The sequence below is a fragment of the Phocoena phocoena genome, chromosome 21, assembly GCF_963924675.1.
Source record: "Phocoena phocoena chromosome 21, mPhoPho1.1, whole genome shotgun sequence".
In the NCBI taxonomy this organism is placed as follows: domain Eukaryota; kingdom Metazoa; phylum Chordata; class Mammalia; order Artiodactyla; family Phocoenidae; genus Phocoena; species Phocoena phocoena.
Window position 1 is genome coordinate 27,026,717 of NC_089239.1, and position 18,029 is coordinate 27,044,745.

An 18,029-nucleotide genomic window follows, 5' to 3' on the forward strand; every position below is an offset into this window, starting at 1 on the left:
TAATGAAATGCCCAGGTTGCCGGCTAGACAGAAGTAGAAAATAATCTTGGATAGCCATTAAAATATTTAAACAAAGTAAGTTGCCAGTGGTAAATCAAGAATACACAGAGAGTATTTTAACATGTATATGTTGTTCTCTTTTGAGAAGAATCCATTCAAAGTCAAAATGAAAAATCTCAGATGGGTCAGGATCAGGATAAGACTCTCACTTTACCTGTCAGTTTTCTTCACCAAATCAAGAATCTAGCTAATTTGATGACTGGTGTGTCTTCTATGATGAACTAGGTGCCATTTCCCACCTCTGTAGAGTGGTGGAGTCATGATCAGAGGACTTTACATTTTCAATCTCTCCAGCTCAGGCTGAAAAGTTTGCAATGAAAATCACTGGAGACGCCTCATTTTAGTAGACGCTCAACTGGCCTACCTCAAATTCAAGTTGTAAAAAAGACAGCAGCTGGTATGTGCTCTATTTCTAAATTCCATTTTTAGCTCTAGTCCAAAAAGAACAATCAAAACTGCACAATAACATCCAATGAAGCCATGCGTTTGTATATAATGTAAATATTTCAATAGAATTAGTCATATGATTAACTTATCACAAATTTTGGATTAAGTGATATATTGACTGATGTTCAGTTATGTGTGAATAACACTGAAGTATTTTAAGGGTTAGGCCCTTACCATACTTAGTGTTCTTAGTACAACTGTTGTTAATAAAGAAGTCTAAATAAGGAGTAAATATTTTGGTATAGTACTGATATTTATGACATTCTCGAGTTTTACAAATTTTTCATTAGTCCAGTAGCTAGTAGCCTTCTGACACTCTCTAGTAGTCATAAGCATGAATTGTATTTACTTTTTTATTATTAGAGTTCTAATACAAAAATAAAACAGGTAATAAGAATTCAAATAACACCATAAAATGGAGAGCTGAAAAAGTCTCTCTTCATTCTCCCCGATAGCCTACTAATCTCCCCAAAGGAAAGCATTATAGCTATAACTTTAGAATATCTATTTCCAGTCACTTTCTATGCATATACTGTGAGTGTGTCTGTAATTACCTATGTGTACGTGCTCATATACAGGACACACATTGTTCTGTGACTTGCTTTTTCTTCCCTTCAAAGAGTGTTATTATTTAAGTTTCCTAGTAATAGTGTATAATGAACATGCAGATCCCTAATCCCACAATGATATAGTAATAGAGTAATATGACCTTTCTACTTTTTTTGCAAATGCAACAAGGGAGGAAAACTATTGTGTTTTATTTGCATTTTCCTGATTCCTAGTCAGAATGGGCATATTTTAAACCATTTTTTGACCTTTTGTGTACTTCTGTGAATCGCCTATGTGTGTGTTTCCCCCACAGACCTCTTGCTTTGTTTGTGTTGTTGTTCTTCTCCCATTCATTTACAGGACACAGTTATTTAGAATCATATTACATGGACAGTGCAATTATTTTCTGTAATCTGACCCTTTTCTTTTACCTTTTAAAATTTTTAATGGAACTTTTAATTTGTATATAGTGAAATGTAAATGTTTTTTATTATTTCTATATTTCTTTAGAAGGTTTTCCAAGAATTAAAAAGTAAAATTTCTCAAGGAACAAACAAAAGGACAAAACCAATGACTCATGCTTAGTCACTTGTGTGACAAAATAGTGCATCAGAGAAGAGACAGTATGATCTTTCCAATAAATAACACTGTCTCAACTGGAAAGCCCTACTGGGGAAAAAAAATGGATCTAGACACTACGTATTAACTTAACAAAAAATTAGACGGATTTAAAGTATATATTTGAAATTTAAAATAAATTAGTGTTTGCTTTCAGGCGTGATGAAAACGTTCTTAATCACAGTGATGGTTTCATGGATGTATACATACCTCAGAACATATTAAAATTTTAACATTAAACAGGCAGTTTATAGAATTTTAATTATATCTCAATAAAGCTTTAAAAGTTTTAAAGTTTTCTGAAAGAAAACAATAGAATATCATTATGACGCTGCAGGTAGCAAGGCTTCTTAAACACTACCTGTAAAGCACCAACCACCAATGAATTCACTGAACAATTAGACTACTTTAAACTGAAAACATTCTATTCATCAAAAAGAGACCAAGATCCATCTACGTCTCTACCAATGACCCAATTTCATTCCTCTTTATGGCTAATATTCCATTGTATATATGTACCACATCTTCTTTATCCATTCATCTGTCAATGGACATTTAGGTTGCTTCCATGACCTGGCTATACTGTAAATAGTGTTGCAATGAACATTCGGATGCATGTGTCTTTTTGAATTATGGTTTTCTCAGGTTATATGCCCAGTAGTGGGACTGCTGGGTCATAACTTAGAGACTGTCATACAGAGGGAAGTAAGTCAGAGAGAGAAAAACAAATATCGTATATTAATGCATATATGTGTAATCTAGAAAAACGGTACAGATGAACCTGTTTGCAAGGCAGAAATAGAGACACAGACATAGAGAACAAATGTATGGACACCAAGGGGGGAAAGGGGAGGTGGGATAAATTGGGAGATAGGGATTGACATATATACAGTAATATGTATAAAATAGATAACTAATGAGAACCTGCTATATATAGCACAGGGAGCTCTACTTAATGCTCTGTGGTGACCTAAATGGGAAGGAAATCCAAAAAAGAGGGGATATGTGTATACATATAACTGATTCACTTTGCTGTACAGCAGAAACTAACACAACATTGTAAAGCAACTACACCCCAATAAAAAGATTTTAAAAATTTAAAAACAAAGATCAAGAAGAGGAGGAAGACAGAGACAGAGTGAGAGAAAACATTCACCATGCGTCGATCCAACAAAGGAGTGGTCTCCAAATATACAAACAATGCTTACAATTCAATAAGAAAAAGGTATGTTACCCAGTATAAATAGGAGGAAAAAACAAGTGTTTCGCGGAGGAGGATATACCCTTGGCCAAAAAAGCATGAAAGGGTGCTCAAAATAACTCAAATTTCATACAGCGTATCATGGAATAAAACATGGTGGTATACTTATACAATAAAACATAGATGACGAGAATGAAGGAAGTGCAGTTAAATGTCATGACTTGGATGATGTCACAAGTGTATGACTGAGTGGAAGAAGCGGGACACAGCAAAGTACACATCCTGTATGATTTCCTTTACATAGAATCTTTAGAGGATCAAGGGAGCAGTAGCCTTTGTAGGGCAATGACTGGGAGGGGACTCCTGGGGTGCTGGTCACGTTCATCTACTGATCTGTGTGGTCTTGATCTTATACAGATGTGTTTCTTGTGGGAAAACTCACTGAGCTTATATTTGTGTAAATAAATAAATATTCAATAAAAGGTTGTCTTAATAATATTTGACTAATTGTCACATAATGATTTGAAGTTCTGAATCTTTGTTTCTATCTTTAATGTGTAACTTTGATTTACTTTTTTAACATTTTAAACCCCACTCAGATATCCCATTTGACCAACATTATTTATTAAATGTGTCATCCCCTCTCGCTGATTTGGAATAATTTTCATAAATTAAGTTCCTATACGGGCACAGATACGTTACTAGGATCCCTACGCTGTATCATTAATCTGTTTCTGTATTTCTGCACTGATTTCATATTGTTTTAATCAATCATTAATTTTCAGTATTCTTTGATACTAGGTAGTGTAGCCCTTCCTTATCTTTCTTAAAAATACGTATTTCTTAGCTGTTTGCAGCCTTTACCCTTCTGGATTAATTTTTAAATGTCTATAAATTTCTACAAAAAACCCAAATTAATTTTAATTAGATTTGATTGAACTTTAAACTCTATTTGTAGAAAATCTGTACATTTAAATTTCATTCTTCCCATGTAGAAACATAATATGTATTTCCACTTCTAGGTTATTCTTTTGTATTATATTGTAACTTTCTAATTTTTAAAAAATATATGCCTTCATATTTCTTGTTAGATATATTCCTGGCAGTTTTTAGGGGTTTATTTTCTATATATGTATTTTATCATACTTCTAATATGTTATGTTCTTTGTGGAAATCTACTGATTTATGTTTATCCTGAATGCAGTCACATACTGAACCCTTATTATTGCTAATGGTTATATTCTCTTTCTAACATTTATCATTCATATAATTTTCTTAAATTATTGTCTTAGTTAAGATCTTCTGGGCAATGTCAAATAACATTTCTGATACTGAGGAAGTTGTTCTGTTCTTGAATTTCATGGGACTTTTTGTAATAGTTTACTATTAAGTATGGTATTTTCTACAGGTAGATTCATTTATATTATGGTTCTCTATATATTTGTTAAGGTGATATATTATTTTAGAGTTTATTTAAGGTCTAATATAAAAAAGAATGCAAATAAGGAGACACATCTTCCTAGAATAATTTACTCATAACTACTGTCTGCAAGTCTTCATCCCTTTTCACCTGCTTTGAAGGAAGCAGTTGGCTCTGATACATCCTCCTGTACGGCAAACGTGGGGCCAAGGTGCTTGTGGTCCATGTTGTAGTTATGCACCTATGTACACCTGGGCAATTTCTGCCACTTTCTTTCATTGAAATATTGAATTGAATATAAAGGGAATTAGGAATATACCTTTTAAAATATTTTTTGATTTAACTATAGTTGATTTACAATACTGTGTTAGTTTCAGGTGTATAGCTTCAGATTCTTTTTCCATTATGATTTATTGCAAGATATTGAATATAGTTCTCTATGCTATACAGTAAATCCTTCCCCTTGTTTTTTATCTATTTTATATACAGTGGTGTGTATCTGTTAATCCCACACTCCTAATTTATCCCTTGCCCCTCTCCTTTTCCCTTTGGTAACTATAAGTTTGTTTTCTATGTCTGTGAGTCTGTTTCTGTTTTGTAAAGTTGATTTGTATCAATTTTTAAGATTCCACATATAAGTGATATGATATTTTCTTTCTCTGCCTGACTTACTTCACTTAGTATGACAGTCTCTAGATCCACCGATGTTGCTGCAAATGGCAATATTGCACTCTTTTTTATGGCTGAGTAGTAAGGAATATACCTTTTGACAATCCTCTACATTTCTACAGGCTGCCCTGCTACAATACATATTTCTATATTAACAGCTCATCTGAGATTGGTAAATAGAAAAGTGGTGTCAACATAATATGACAATTATTTGGGTTCTTACAACATTTTCCCTAGGCAAATACTGGAGTTGATACAGTAGAGTTATAACCTATGGCAGGAAAAGAAAAATGTCTCAGCTTATCTTCTGCACAAAACTGGAACTCTTTCAGATCCCTATTAAGGAAAGTAAAAGTAGGCACATGCACCTAGGGGTCCCTCCCCAGCAGGGCTCACCCCTTGCCTCGCATAGCTAATGCTTCACGTCAGGTTGCATCTCCTTCTGTGGCTTCTGATATGCTGGCCCCATAGATGGAGAGCTCAACCTGCATCTGCTTCTGCCCAGAGGGCAGTGTTCCACTCTCCTGGTTTTGTGGATTCTTCATTCTTCTTGAGACACCCTCCAACCACCGTGTGCTGTCCACCTGCACTTTGCAGTCTTTCTCCCAAAGTACCAGTTATTGTTTGGGTTAACACTCTGGTGACAAAGGTCAAAGGTCTTGAGTGGTCTGTAGCCAAGCGTAATTGTCCCATTAAACCCTGTTATTTTCGGTGAATCATTTTGAAGAAGTCAAGGTTTTTCATGAATATATCAATATATCATCTTTGAGTGGAAATGCCTAAAGTCTATAAAAAGTAATGGAAATGGAAATATATATAATATTTATATGGAAATATATATAAGAATGTATATCTATTGTATATATAAAACAGATATATTTTATATATATTTATATATTCTTCATGGCCTTTGGTCATGAATATAACCACGTGGTTACATTCGTGGCCAAAGGCAAAATCCCTGACACTGTCGCAAATGATCACAAGTAACATATTCGTCCATCTGGCTGTTATAACTATAAACTGCATAGCGTAAAGCTGCATAATACAGTAACACACAATCAACAAGAATGTTATTCATTTTGAGATTTCCAAAAGCAGATCTGTGCAGACAGGGAAAGTGGGTGGTATCACACACACACACACACACACACACACACACAAAACCAGTCGGGGGGATCTCCAGAGGAAAGACTTCCCACACCCCTGGGGAAGAGCTCTGCCATAGGGAAGAGTCAGAGGCAACACAGTCCAGGTGTGCAGAGCTGGAGCAAGTTGTCTGATGCCTGGACCGGTTCACAGGAAAATCAGGTCTGACAGGGTGGAACATGCCTACTCATGATGCTGTCTCACGTAGTCTTCAATAAACACCGTGGGTAAGGATGTGTGCATCACTAAGCTCTACAAGCTTGAGTGTCTGGGGATGAAACTGAAGGCCAGCCCATAATTTATGTTCTTCATTTCTAAACAGAAGCTCTGCTTCATAGAGAAGATTTGCCAGGTAAACTTCACATGCTAAATGGCCGTATTTTTAAGGTGTACAAGCTTTCAAATAGAAGGCCCACTTCAGTCATATCCTACCACCCCACAAAACACATGCCACCCAGACTGTTTAAAGAATTGCTATGCACGCCTTCCGGGTTTGCTGCTGTGCTGAGCTCCACCTACCGTCACAGCTGGGCAATGCATGGCTCCACTGGTGGTTCCGCTCACAGACCAGGGGCTCATCGTCACTCAGTGTATAGCCTGGATTGCAGCTGAAGGTCACTGTGGACTGGATGCCAAAGTGACTGCCGTGCCGATGCCCATTCACAGGGATCCCCGGGTCAAGGCAAGAGTCCGACTCCAGAGTCACACCTGGATGCACAGAAAAAACCATCAGACACGGATCTTCCTGGATTATAGAAAAAAAATATTTGGGCCATAATACATACAAAATATCCCCAGACATCATCAGACCTGGAAAATCATGCCAGTGAATCGATAATCCTTTCATGTGAAAACCAATACATTTTCAAGTACTGGGCCCTGTTTTTTTTGTAGAAAGATGTATATCATTACACTTAGCTACAGATGATAGCTAAGTAGTGCCAATCTTGAATAATTTGCTGACCTCCCTGAATTTTACCTTTTTTCATTTGAAAAGCAATGAACTGTACTAAATAAAGTTGAAGTTTTTCTGTTTTCCATCTCCACCCCTCCCCCTCTCCTTTCCTTTTATATTTGATATACCAAATAGATTTTGGCAGTCATACTTCAACTTTCATATATTTGCATACATCCACCCAAGCCCATACACATAATGCAAATCAAAACTACACTGGAGTTAATTTTCTAAAATTGCATTTCCACATTTCTTTTTTCTTTTAGATTTGTACTTAAGTCAGCCACTTTCAAGATGGCTACAATTAGCCTTTGCTAAAAGATGTTAAAAAGTAAAGTGCTATATAAAGTCAAGTAATGACGATCATGTCATTACAAGAGTTTCTTTTCTCTGTCTCTAACATTTCTCTTTATTTTTAGAATAATATATATTTTAAAAGATGAGGAAACATGGGAATAAGGGAAGAGAATATCATTGTGATGTTTAGGAATGCAAACAGATTAAAAAAAAGACTTGCTGTTGCTATACATAACTCTCCCAGTTATGCTATACATAACTCTCCCATAACTCTCCCAGATTCAAAACACTGCAATTATGGCTTGAAGTATTGAGCAAAAATATTAAAGTATTACCAATATTCAGACTGTTTACTCCCCTAAAATGATATTTGGGATAATATTTCTGATCACTGTATATGCTTTACCAAAGTTTGAGTGATGTATCTTATGAATATACCTTCCCTCATTAAGTCAAATACATGAAGTACAACTAAGGGGTGAGTTTCTTTTTTTTTTTTGGTACGCGGGCCTCTCACTGCCCTGGCCTCTCCCGTTGCGGAGCACAGGCTCTGGACACACAGGCTCAGCGGCCATGGCTCACAGGCCTAGCCGCTCCGCGGCATGTGGGATCTTCCCAGACCGGGGCACGAACCTGTGTCCCCTGCATCGGCAGGCGGAGGGGTGAGTTTCTTAAATAAGAAGTGATGTGATTTCTTCTTTAGTGCAGCAACATGTGATCCAATAGGACAGAAACACAAGTAGGATGGCTGAGCCACATTCAAAAATATTCAGTAAGAAATGTGATTTCCAAGACTAGTATAGCTCCTAGGAGGTGACCTTTAAACTCCTGGGATTTGCTGAGTGGTGTGAGTGTCTGTTATTCACCGTGGGCCCCTGGGACCACACCTAATCGTTTATATTCAGCAGGTTGCTCAAGTGGGGTGCCTTGAGGCAACACGGTTTCAGTCTAACCTACAGGGACAGCGTCAGGTAAAGACTTAGTTCAACCATATGGGGCAATGATTCAATCCATGATGCTTATGTAATGAAATGTCGATAAAATCTCTGGACACAGAGGCTCAGATGAGCTTCCCAGGTTGGCAGTAAGCTGTGCATATGTCACAAGTCATGGGTGGGAGGAGGTGACACTGTCCATGACTCAACGAGGACAAGACGCCTGGAAGCTCTGAGTTCGGACCAATCTCAGGGTCTCCCCTCTGTGCCTCTTCCTTCAGCTGGTTCTCATTTGTATCCTTTCCAGTGACAAATGTGACTGTGAGTATAGCAGCTTTCAGTGAGCTCACTGAGTCCTTCTGTCGAATTATCAAACCTGAGGGTCATTTTGGGAACTCCCAGAACTTGCATCTGGTTTCAGAATTGGCAGAAAGAGCAAACTTTGCACTTTGTAGGCCTGTGCTCTTAACCTCACAGGTTAACAGACAGCAGAAAAGACTATCATAGTGAAGTTTTCCAAAGGAAAAAATAAATAAAACAATGAAAAGAGAAAGAGGCAAAGTGAATAAAAAATATAGCATCATTTTTCCCAAGAATTTTTTCTTAAAAATTAGTCATTCTAATATCATAAAACTAACACACACCTATTACCTTAACAACAGGATATAACTGTCCTGACTTCTTGCAAAGTATGCCAACAAATGCATGCATGCCTTACACCCCTTCCTGAGCTGCAGATATACCAAAAGCAGCATGGCCATCGTTTGCCCCAAGATCCAACAGCTACCCTGCTCCTCCCTCTCTGCGCGCGCACACACACACACACACACACACACACACACACACACACACCACACACATTCACCTTCTAAGGGAGTGTTTATGAGTTTTCACAACACGCCCAGAGCTTGTACACAGCAATGCCCTGAACACAGCGGGTACATAATAACAGGCTGATTGGTTTTGTAGCCTCAAGATCAATAGCAGAGTTTCCTAAAAAGAAGAATCTCTAACAAAGAGATGAATTGGTATCCAGGGTCCTGAAAAACCAGCCAACTAAATTATTCCATTTCATCAAATGACGTCCTGTGATCACTAGACGGTACAGTCACTGCACTGCAGTGAATAACAATAAAAGGAATTACTATTTTAGACAATGTGCGAATGCTGTATTAATTAGTGTCCATAATGAAATTCATAAATTGTAAGAAAATACAAAATGTGTGGGGAAAATAGAGAAACATATCAGAGGAAACCAAAGCGTACAAATTTAAATTTAGAATTCTTTACGTGTAAAACTGAACTAATAACTAAGTAAAATCATTAAAGTCATAACCACTTGTTCATACCAACTACACGCCATTATTTATTCATTCATTTATTTTTACAATATAATGGGTGCAAATATTGAGTTTGGAAACGAGCAGATATTGTGATCCTTGGCCCTCCCATTTATTAGACAGGAAAGTCCCCGTGGGGATGACTCCTGAGTGTGGACTTGCCATAGACTGGACTACTAGTTCACCTGGAACCTGCCATGTACAGGAATTCCAAAACAAGACGACGCTGGGGAAGAATGAGTGAAACAGCAAAGGAGGTGATGTGACTCAGGGGATGGGAACTTTAAATAAACTTACATATCCAGGGGTGAGGACAGGCAGACAAGCTGCTCTGAAGGAAAAGTAAACAATGCGCTTCGGAGTTTCGCTCAGAGCGTGTCTGCCCTTCTGGTCTCCAGCCCAGACAACACAAAGGAACACTTGGGTCAGTGGATCCTATTGGAGCTGTGAATATATTTATACTCTGTACCAACTGTTTCTTTCTTGAAACTTAACGCAGCTCTGAATTTTTTGACATACACGATATAAATATACTTCCTTTCATTTGGCTTTTGTCAAATAAGTGACTGAACAAATTTGCTGCTCACTGAATGAAGGAAGACGGCTGCTGTGAAACTGTCCATGTCAGATCACATTTACACGTTTGATGTCGGTAAAGTGCCGCTCAGCTCTCTGTTTCCTCAAAGTCCGAGTCCAAGGAAGAGAACGCGTAGTCTCTGGGTATCTTTTACCTGCCACGCTTTAGTGCAGGCACTTTTCACAGCCTGCTGAAGGCTTTGAAATAGTGGTTACACTCCCTACTTTACAGATGAAGAAACTGGCTAAGAAATTAAGTAAATTTGTCAAGTTAATTATTGACTGAAATTCAAACCTAAGTCCTTGACTGTTTTTCTCTCTTCCTCTGTCTCCTGTGTGTGTATGTGCATGTGTGTGTCTGTGTGTGTGTGTGTGCTGTATCTAATTTGCAGTTGTATTGCATTTATTACCATTACATCTTGACCAGTCTCCCTTTCTGGTTATAAGAAAGGTCACTGAATCAAAGAAAACTCATCTACACACACACACCACAAAACACACCCTGCTTACCACAAATATTTTAAAAATTGCACAGTATATGAATTGCATAGTAGGATATATATATTTACATTTAGTAAATCTTGCTTCTTTCCAGAAACATTATTAAAAAGCATTTCTAAGAAGTGTGCTAAAATTAAATGGAAAATCTCCATGTACTTGAGATATCCATTTATTTTTCATTTTTTAGCATTTTATTTTTCAATTCCCTATACAATTATGATGATTTTAAAGTGTGGTTCAAAGCTATCTCTACAAACAAACAGAACAAATGATTATTCTGGGGGATAATGCAATTACTATTATATGAATATACTGTGTCACATTCCTTATAAGGAATAAAGTAATGAAAGCTCAGACTGTAAATGGACATTATATTTACGAGAGCAACGATTCCTAAAACTTAGTACAAGAGTAGAACTACAACCCTGGGTATGCTTTTAGGAATAATCCTTGAAAAACTGGCTCAACCCTTCTGCCCTACAGTTCAGAAAGAGCGGAAATGAATGTCATTTACAGCGGCTCACATTATTTTATGGAACCACTACAAAAATAAGCAAAACTTGAGCAGAGTGTGGTCACCCCTGCAAGGCTCTCTGTCTGTAGAGTAGATTGCCATGTGCCCATCTGGGCATGAGGTGGGGTCATTAACATTTTTTTAAAGCAAGAAAGGTTTACAGTGTCAGCCATTCTTGATGAAAGACAAAAGGGAGATGGGCTATTTTATGATTTTTAAATGGCATAAAAATTTGATGTAAACCATTCTTAGGTCATGGGCAACCCACTCTTTAAAAATGTGTCAGATGAGCAGGTGTAATTATTTTTCTAGTGTCTGCATATTGGGTTCTGAACACGTTTCCTCAAAGGGTACTAGAAATGGTCAAAATGACAAAGGGGTTGGTAAGGTGTGTCGTTCCCATGTTTTTCTCCTCTCTCTCTCTCTCTCTGTCTCTCTCTGTGCTTCTCTCCTGGTCCTTTACTCTTCCATTACCTCTGTTGTCCCTCTGCACCTGCCTGCAGGTCCCCTCCACCTGGAGCCCGTGCGGCAGGCAGCACCTGCCATGGCCTGCCTGGGCTGCCTCAGACACCCACTGCCACCTACACGCCACCGCCCTCAGGATCACCTTGAGGATTCACGCAAAGGTCCAGAATTCTGACGTGCTCAACTTTAATACCTGGAATTCGAGCTTAGGAATCTCCATTTCACTAGGACCCCCAGGTGAAGACTAGCGCACAGCAGTGTTTGAGAAAACTGCTCCTTCGGCAGGCTTCGTACGCAGGACGTGGGTGTGAGCTGGGCACGGGGCTCCAGTAAAGTGCCTGCCCCAGCAGCGGCAGGCACGCCCTAGGACGCTGGGCTAGCAGCCTGGGCCCTGGTCAGCTGCAAACCCCGCAGGTGCCTGTGGCAACAGCCCCGACAGCCACTGCGCTGAAGGCCAGGCCTTTCCTGGCTCTGCTTCCCATTAAAGTGCCAGGTCCTACATCGCACTGGCTTCTGCTCACTTCCCATTTCTCCTCGAAGTCTTCACCAGAGATAAGTAAATTGAGGTGATAACAAGTCAGGCTTCAGTGTGACTTCCTTCCTGGTGATCGTTCCCCAATATCCTGTCAATGCTCTCACCCACAGACTGCATCAGAAATGTCTGGGGCCTGGGTCTTCTGAAAGGGTCACCGGGTGTCCACAAATGAGAGTGGATGAAGGTCCAGAACAAGGTCCCCTCTAAGGCAGAGCTGTGGACAGTCTGATGCTATAGGAACCTTGCCCATCTTGTCCTCTGCCCTCATCTAGAACTACAGAGCCAGCCCCAGCTTTTCCAGTAAAGAAGGAGGGAGAAGAATTCCAGGCTCCAAGGGATCAGACATTTCAGACACTTGCACAGTTATCCTCCAAACACACCAGCTGGGGGTTTGTTTTTGCCTCCTTTTACTGATGAAAAGAAGGGAAAATGGCAAAAAGCACTGTCCTCTGAGGATCACTGGGTTATACTATGTCTTACTCAGACTCATGTCCATTTTCAAATATAGGATAAATAAAAAGAACCCTGAAACATAATGCAGTCAGTCTTTTCAGCTTATAACGATTATTGTTAGAATTATCTACTCAATAAATTTATATTATATTATATTATATATTATATTATATAATGCTGACAATCTAAATAGGAACTTGTGACTGACTTTCCCTGATTTTCCAGAAATCATGAATAAGAACAACCCACTTATATAAATGAGGCAGAGAAGCAAATGACATTAGTTTCTACCACCTACATATGGGCTTTAGAACTTGTTTCTTCAAAAGGGACTAGAAATAGCCAAAATAATCTATGGTATGCAAATAAGAGAGAGAGAACATAGAATACTCTGTTCTAATGTTTGTTAGCACCTAAAACTATCTATTCTCTTAAGTTTCACCCAACTCTATATCCAAAGGCCAACCTATTGTATGTAGCTTTAAGAAAAATGTGCAGGATGGGGTGGAGAGAATACATCTTAGTAGATCAATGCTGAGGAGTTGTACAAATTCAGATGACTGTAATGTGTACACATCTTCACTCCAAAGAGAAGTGATAACTTAAAGGAATGTTAAGAAAGGAATGAAATACAGAAGTTTCTGCTTCTTAAAATGTACAAGTTTAAAAATATGTAACTTAGAAGTAAATGATGTATATATATGAAGCATAATAACTTTTAATTAAATCTGAAATTAATCTTTAAATCATTAATAATCAATTTTCTTGTTATCAGAATACAAGTCTAATATAATTCCATTTTTAATCAAAAAGTACACATAACCTTATATGTGTATTTGCGTATATATGTTTGCATATAATTATATAGATAAGCATGTAAAAAAGAGAAATCTGCACAACAGGTTATTAATTTTAGTTGTTGGATAGGGTTTGGGCAAGATTAACATGAGCAGAAGCGGGCAATGTGGGAAAAGGCAGGAAAGAAAAAGATGAAAAATTCAGCCTGCTAGATATGGCCCTATTCATGCATTTATAAGATCATATGTATTTTTACAACAACATTAAAACTTTGTTTAGTTTATTTTAGGAAAGATTCTGAGAAAGAACCTTAAAAATCCTAAAAAAATAAAGGATTTATCCCTTCAGATTCCATATTGAGCTACTCTGATGCATCTTCTTTCATTCCACTCTGGAAGCGAAGAATTTTCAGTGAACGGAAGAATTACTGTTTTTTAAATTGACTAGCATTAGAAATGCATTCCCAGGCTGAACTGCTCTCTACTCCATTCCAGAAGCACCCTTGCATAAATATTACTATCAAATGATATAATCCCTCGATCTCCTAATTTCAGAAGCTAAAGCTAAGAGCCAAATTTGGACGGATGGAAACAAAAATGGGAAGGAATTGGGATTGCTTTGCAAAATACACTGCATTATGATATTTTAGCAATTGTGTTTAAATATGTCTAATAATTGTTCTTAAACATTTTTAACAGTTGTTAATAATAACAACAGGTATTTGTCATTTAGTAAAAGTTCAACCGAGTTTTAATTCCTTCTCTCTTAGTTACAGTCTCTCTGCTGACTGAAACAGGCACATGTATACTCACAAATAAGTACCACAACTGCCCTAACCATATTTCTAACAAAATATATTGCTCAGGAGATATCATTTTAGTGACATGCCCTGTAGCTCTTTTGGCCAACAGGTATATTTTCTAATACTAGAAATTTATTATTACATCGTGCAGTAAATGAACACGTTTCACTGTTTTCATTAGTTTATTATTTTACTTTATAATAAACGAATATGTCTTCTTTTTGAGTCTAAAGTAAAAATCCCCACGGCTCTCTGTCCTTAATAAGAGAAAGTCTTGACGATGGCACAGTGCAGTGTGGACAGAGGCGGGAAGAACTGCTGTTTTTTACAGTGACTAGCATTAGAAATGCATTCCCAGCACATCTCCTGCTACGTGACACAATGAGACCACGTGTGTGGAACTCAACCCGACAATCGGGCACAGCCCTGGCAAGGGAGGACCACTTACTCTCGTAGCGGATGAGGAAGCCCACGCTGGACCGGCTATTGTCTGTGGTGAAGAGGAGGTACATGAAATTCCCTGTGCTGATGAGGAACTGAGGCGCCTGTGTGCCGTGGTACTCCCCGATCAGCGGGGACGAGCTGGCTGGCCCGTCTCTGACCTCCAGGGTGTCATAATTAACTTCTGTCTGGAATCTGTGGGCAAGCATATCCAGTCAGAAGAGAGATGCAGAGCTGCATTAACGTACAGACAGCCTGTAATATCATTCACTTACTAAAAACCCACGTACAGCAAGGGACATAAAATAGATACGGAGACACGTATATATGTTTTGAAGACTTGAGCACGTGTAGTATTTGAGGACAGTACTTATTTCTGGGGGGGAAGACTCACCCCCACATCCCTCCCTCTGACTCAATACTCCATCCAGTAGCATCACAGACAGAAACGGGGGTAGTGACTCAGCTCTAAAATAGAAATACTGTGAGCCAGTAGATAGAGAAGCGCCAGTTAGTGTAAGTCAATCACAGCACATTTTCAAACTGTTTTTCATGATCCCAAGTGTAACATGATTATGGATTTCTTAAAATGAGCATATTGAAGTGACATGATCTCCTAAAGGAAAAGGGTAAACCAAAATACATGTCAATACTTCAAATACCTTTCCTGAAACAAAAAATTCTGTGCCTTTTCAAGCTGCATTAACTCTTGTGTGACAGTGGGAGAGCACTGGGCACATTACTGCTTCAGAAACCAAATACTACTTCAATGATCTGAAAAGGTTAGAACAGCTTCCAGAAAGTGCTTAACTTTTCTTCCAAGAAGGACTTATGCTTCCAGATCATCTGGTCTGATATTATATTTATATACAGTTGCAGCTACTTGGGTGCTCTTTGATGAAATGGGGGTACCATTCCAGGCACTGAGATAACTTTGTAAATGGGCCCATCTCGTCCTCAAAGAGCTAACCCAGTTTCCAAGTGTCTGGCGTGGCGCTCAGGCAGCAGCTCAACTGACTGGAGCCTCTGATCCATCAGTGACTCTCAGACAGAGAATTCCAGGGTAGCCTATGCTGTGGGTCTCCAGGGTCTGCAACGTATGCTGCTGATGGGGAGGAAGAGGAAGGGACAGAGTGGCTGTCTTAGATTCCCGGCACAGAGCAATGAAAAAAGATGCTGAAATCAAAGGGCTCTGCCCTGTTTATCATTAAATCACATACTCCTCTTAGTGCAAATGCACAATAATGATATATCCTTGCAACTAACTTAGAATGGTCCCTGACCCTCTATCTTCCGTAAAGGGGAATTCAAACAACTGGTGTAGCGTGTGGCTAGGTCAGAATACAGCCACAGGCTGGACATTTGGGGTGGGATAGGGCAGCTTTGTCTTTTCCTATTAAAAATGTTCTCTGAAGATGCTATGACTTCACAGTTATCTCAGTGCACATTCAAGAAGTCTAGATAAGCATGGAGTAAATCTCATTTGAAGTATCTGCATTGAAGTTTTCACATCTTTCATCTTTAGAGACAGCCAGGACTGACAGAGGGCATGCCTCAAGAGCTGGACGATTTCCAGGGTAACCTCAGAAAGAAAAATATAATGCTTTTCATCATTTGGCAACCTAGCACACAATGTGTAACAATAACATCAGTATGGAATTTAAAATTTGTTTGTGCAAACACATCCTTTATTAGGATGTCAGCTCACAGCTCAAGGTATAAACCAATGCACTATTGAAGGGCGGTGTACTATGTCCAGGGTAATAATCACTAGTGTCTGAAAATATCAGAAACGTTGGTACTTACAAATGGAATTTAGCAAATACCGCAGTTCAATAGTATCGAAAAGACAAGATTGAGAAAAATTGAGTATTTTTGTGCAGGCAACTGAAAATGGAATGCTAATAACTTCTGCCAAACCAGAAGTAAAATCACTATTTTTACTAAATGATTTAAATTTGTTGTGCTGCTGGAAATCAGGAAGTGTTTCTTCTTTTTTCCCTCTCAATACTAGAAAGTGTAAAAATTAATAAGAAACCAAACAATTTACTTAATATTTATAAAGGTTTTTTTTCCCAGTGACTAAGATTATATGCAAGAATCCATTCGCCAATATAATGAATACATAAACCAATTTTTTCTTTTCTTCTGAGAGATTATCCTACTGGAGTTATAATTATCCTATCAGATATAATAATATCAATAATAATTCAAATACAAATAATCACTAAGTGATAACATAATTCCTGCTAAAAACCTTTCCTGTATGGATGTTGTCATTGAGAATCAGAAAATTAGTTAAAAAATAATACAATAATGTACATCTGTCTTGAGACATTATAATATTCTGAATACTAGAACCCCAAACTCAGTCTAGTTAAGAAGGTCATTGTTAGAGAAAGCCCAATTTGCTCAGATATTAATTAACCTTGAAACACTAAACAAAGATGCTTCCTTGGAGTTTAAAGCATGTGGGTCCCTTCCAAAGTACTTTTGGTTCTTAATCTTCAAACTGATTGTTGAGACAATCTGGACGATATTTGATCATGGAGAATTCAAATAGCATGCTTCTTTTTTCTTAGATTATCAAATACATTATCAAACAGCTAAGCCAAATATCATGGCAGTGACGGAACCACTCGTAGCTAATTAACAGGTAACGAATCTACTGCACACAGGCTGTTGCCAGCTCTGCAACCCCAAACCGCCCTTCAGTCCCCAGAGCCACCCCCAGAGTGGGAGAACTCTTTTCCTGTGCTTTCTAGAAATACATAAGGGATCAAAAGGCTCTATTTGCAATCAAACACCAAGCAGAATTTATTCTAGCCTCAGGTCAAAAATCCAGAGGTTGACTCAAGGGCTGGCGACTGTGAGCTCTGGGAATGCTTGTCTGGGCCACCATGCCCTCAGCCATGTCTGCAGAGGGGCTGTAGCTGTGGGCTTAGAAGATAAAATTCCAGAAGAACAGAATTCATCAAGCAAGTGCCTATTTCCTTTTAAGTGAACTCCTTTGGGGGAACCAATGAAAAACTGTCATCTTTCTAAGATTTATTAAATAAAAACATTGGGCATGCATGGGTCATCAGGTCCAAATTAAGGAAAACAAAGTTTTTTCTTACCTATCAAAAGTTATTTTGATAGAGTGTCCTGGTTTTGCTTCAATTATCCATTCACAATTTAAGGAATCTTTGTAATACCCTGGCCACCCTGGGGGCAAAATGACTCCACTTGAAGCTGTCAGATGTCCACCACACGGGGCTGAAAGATGATGCAGGGTATAAACAGGTCAAATTATGTATATGTA

General features: G+C 38.3%; 1 protein-coding gene across 1 annotated transcript in view; it reads right to left on the reverse strand.

The window, feature by feature from the left end:
* The window catches only part of CSMD1 (CUB and Sushi multiple domains 1), a 1,433,388-nt gene that overhangs the window by 311,623 nt on the left and 1,103,736 nt on the right, over positions 1-18,029 (reverse strand). The window contains exons 16-18 of the mRNA XM_065899861.1: positions 17,845-17,983; positions 14,733-14,920; positions 6,633-6,821 (exon numbers count right to left, since the gene is read on the reverse strand). Coding sequence (XP_065755933.1) covers positions 6,633-6,821; positions 14,733-14,920; positions 17,845-17,983 — 516 coding nt within the window. The remainder of the gene's footprint in view (positions 1-6,632; positions 6,822-14,732; positions 14,921-17,844; positions 17,984-18,029) is intronic.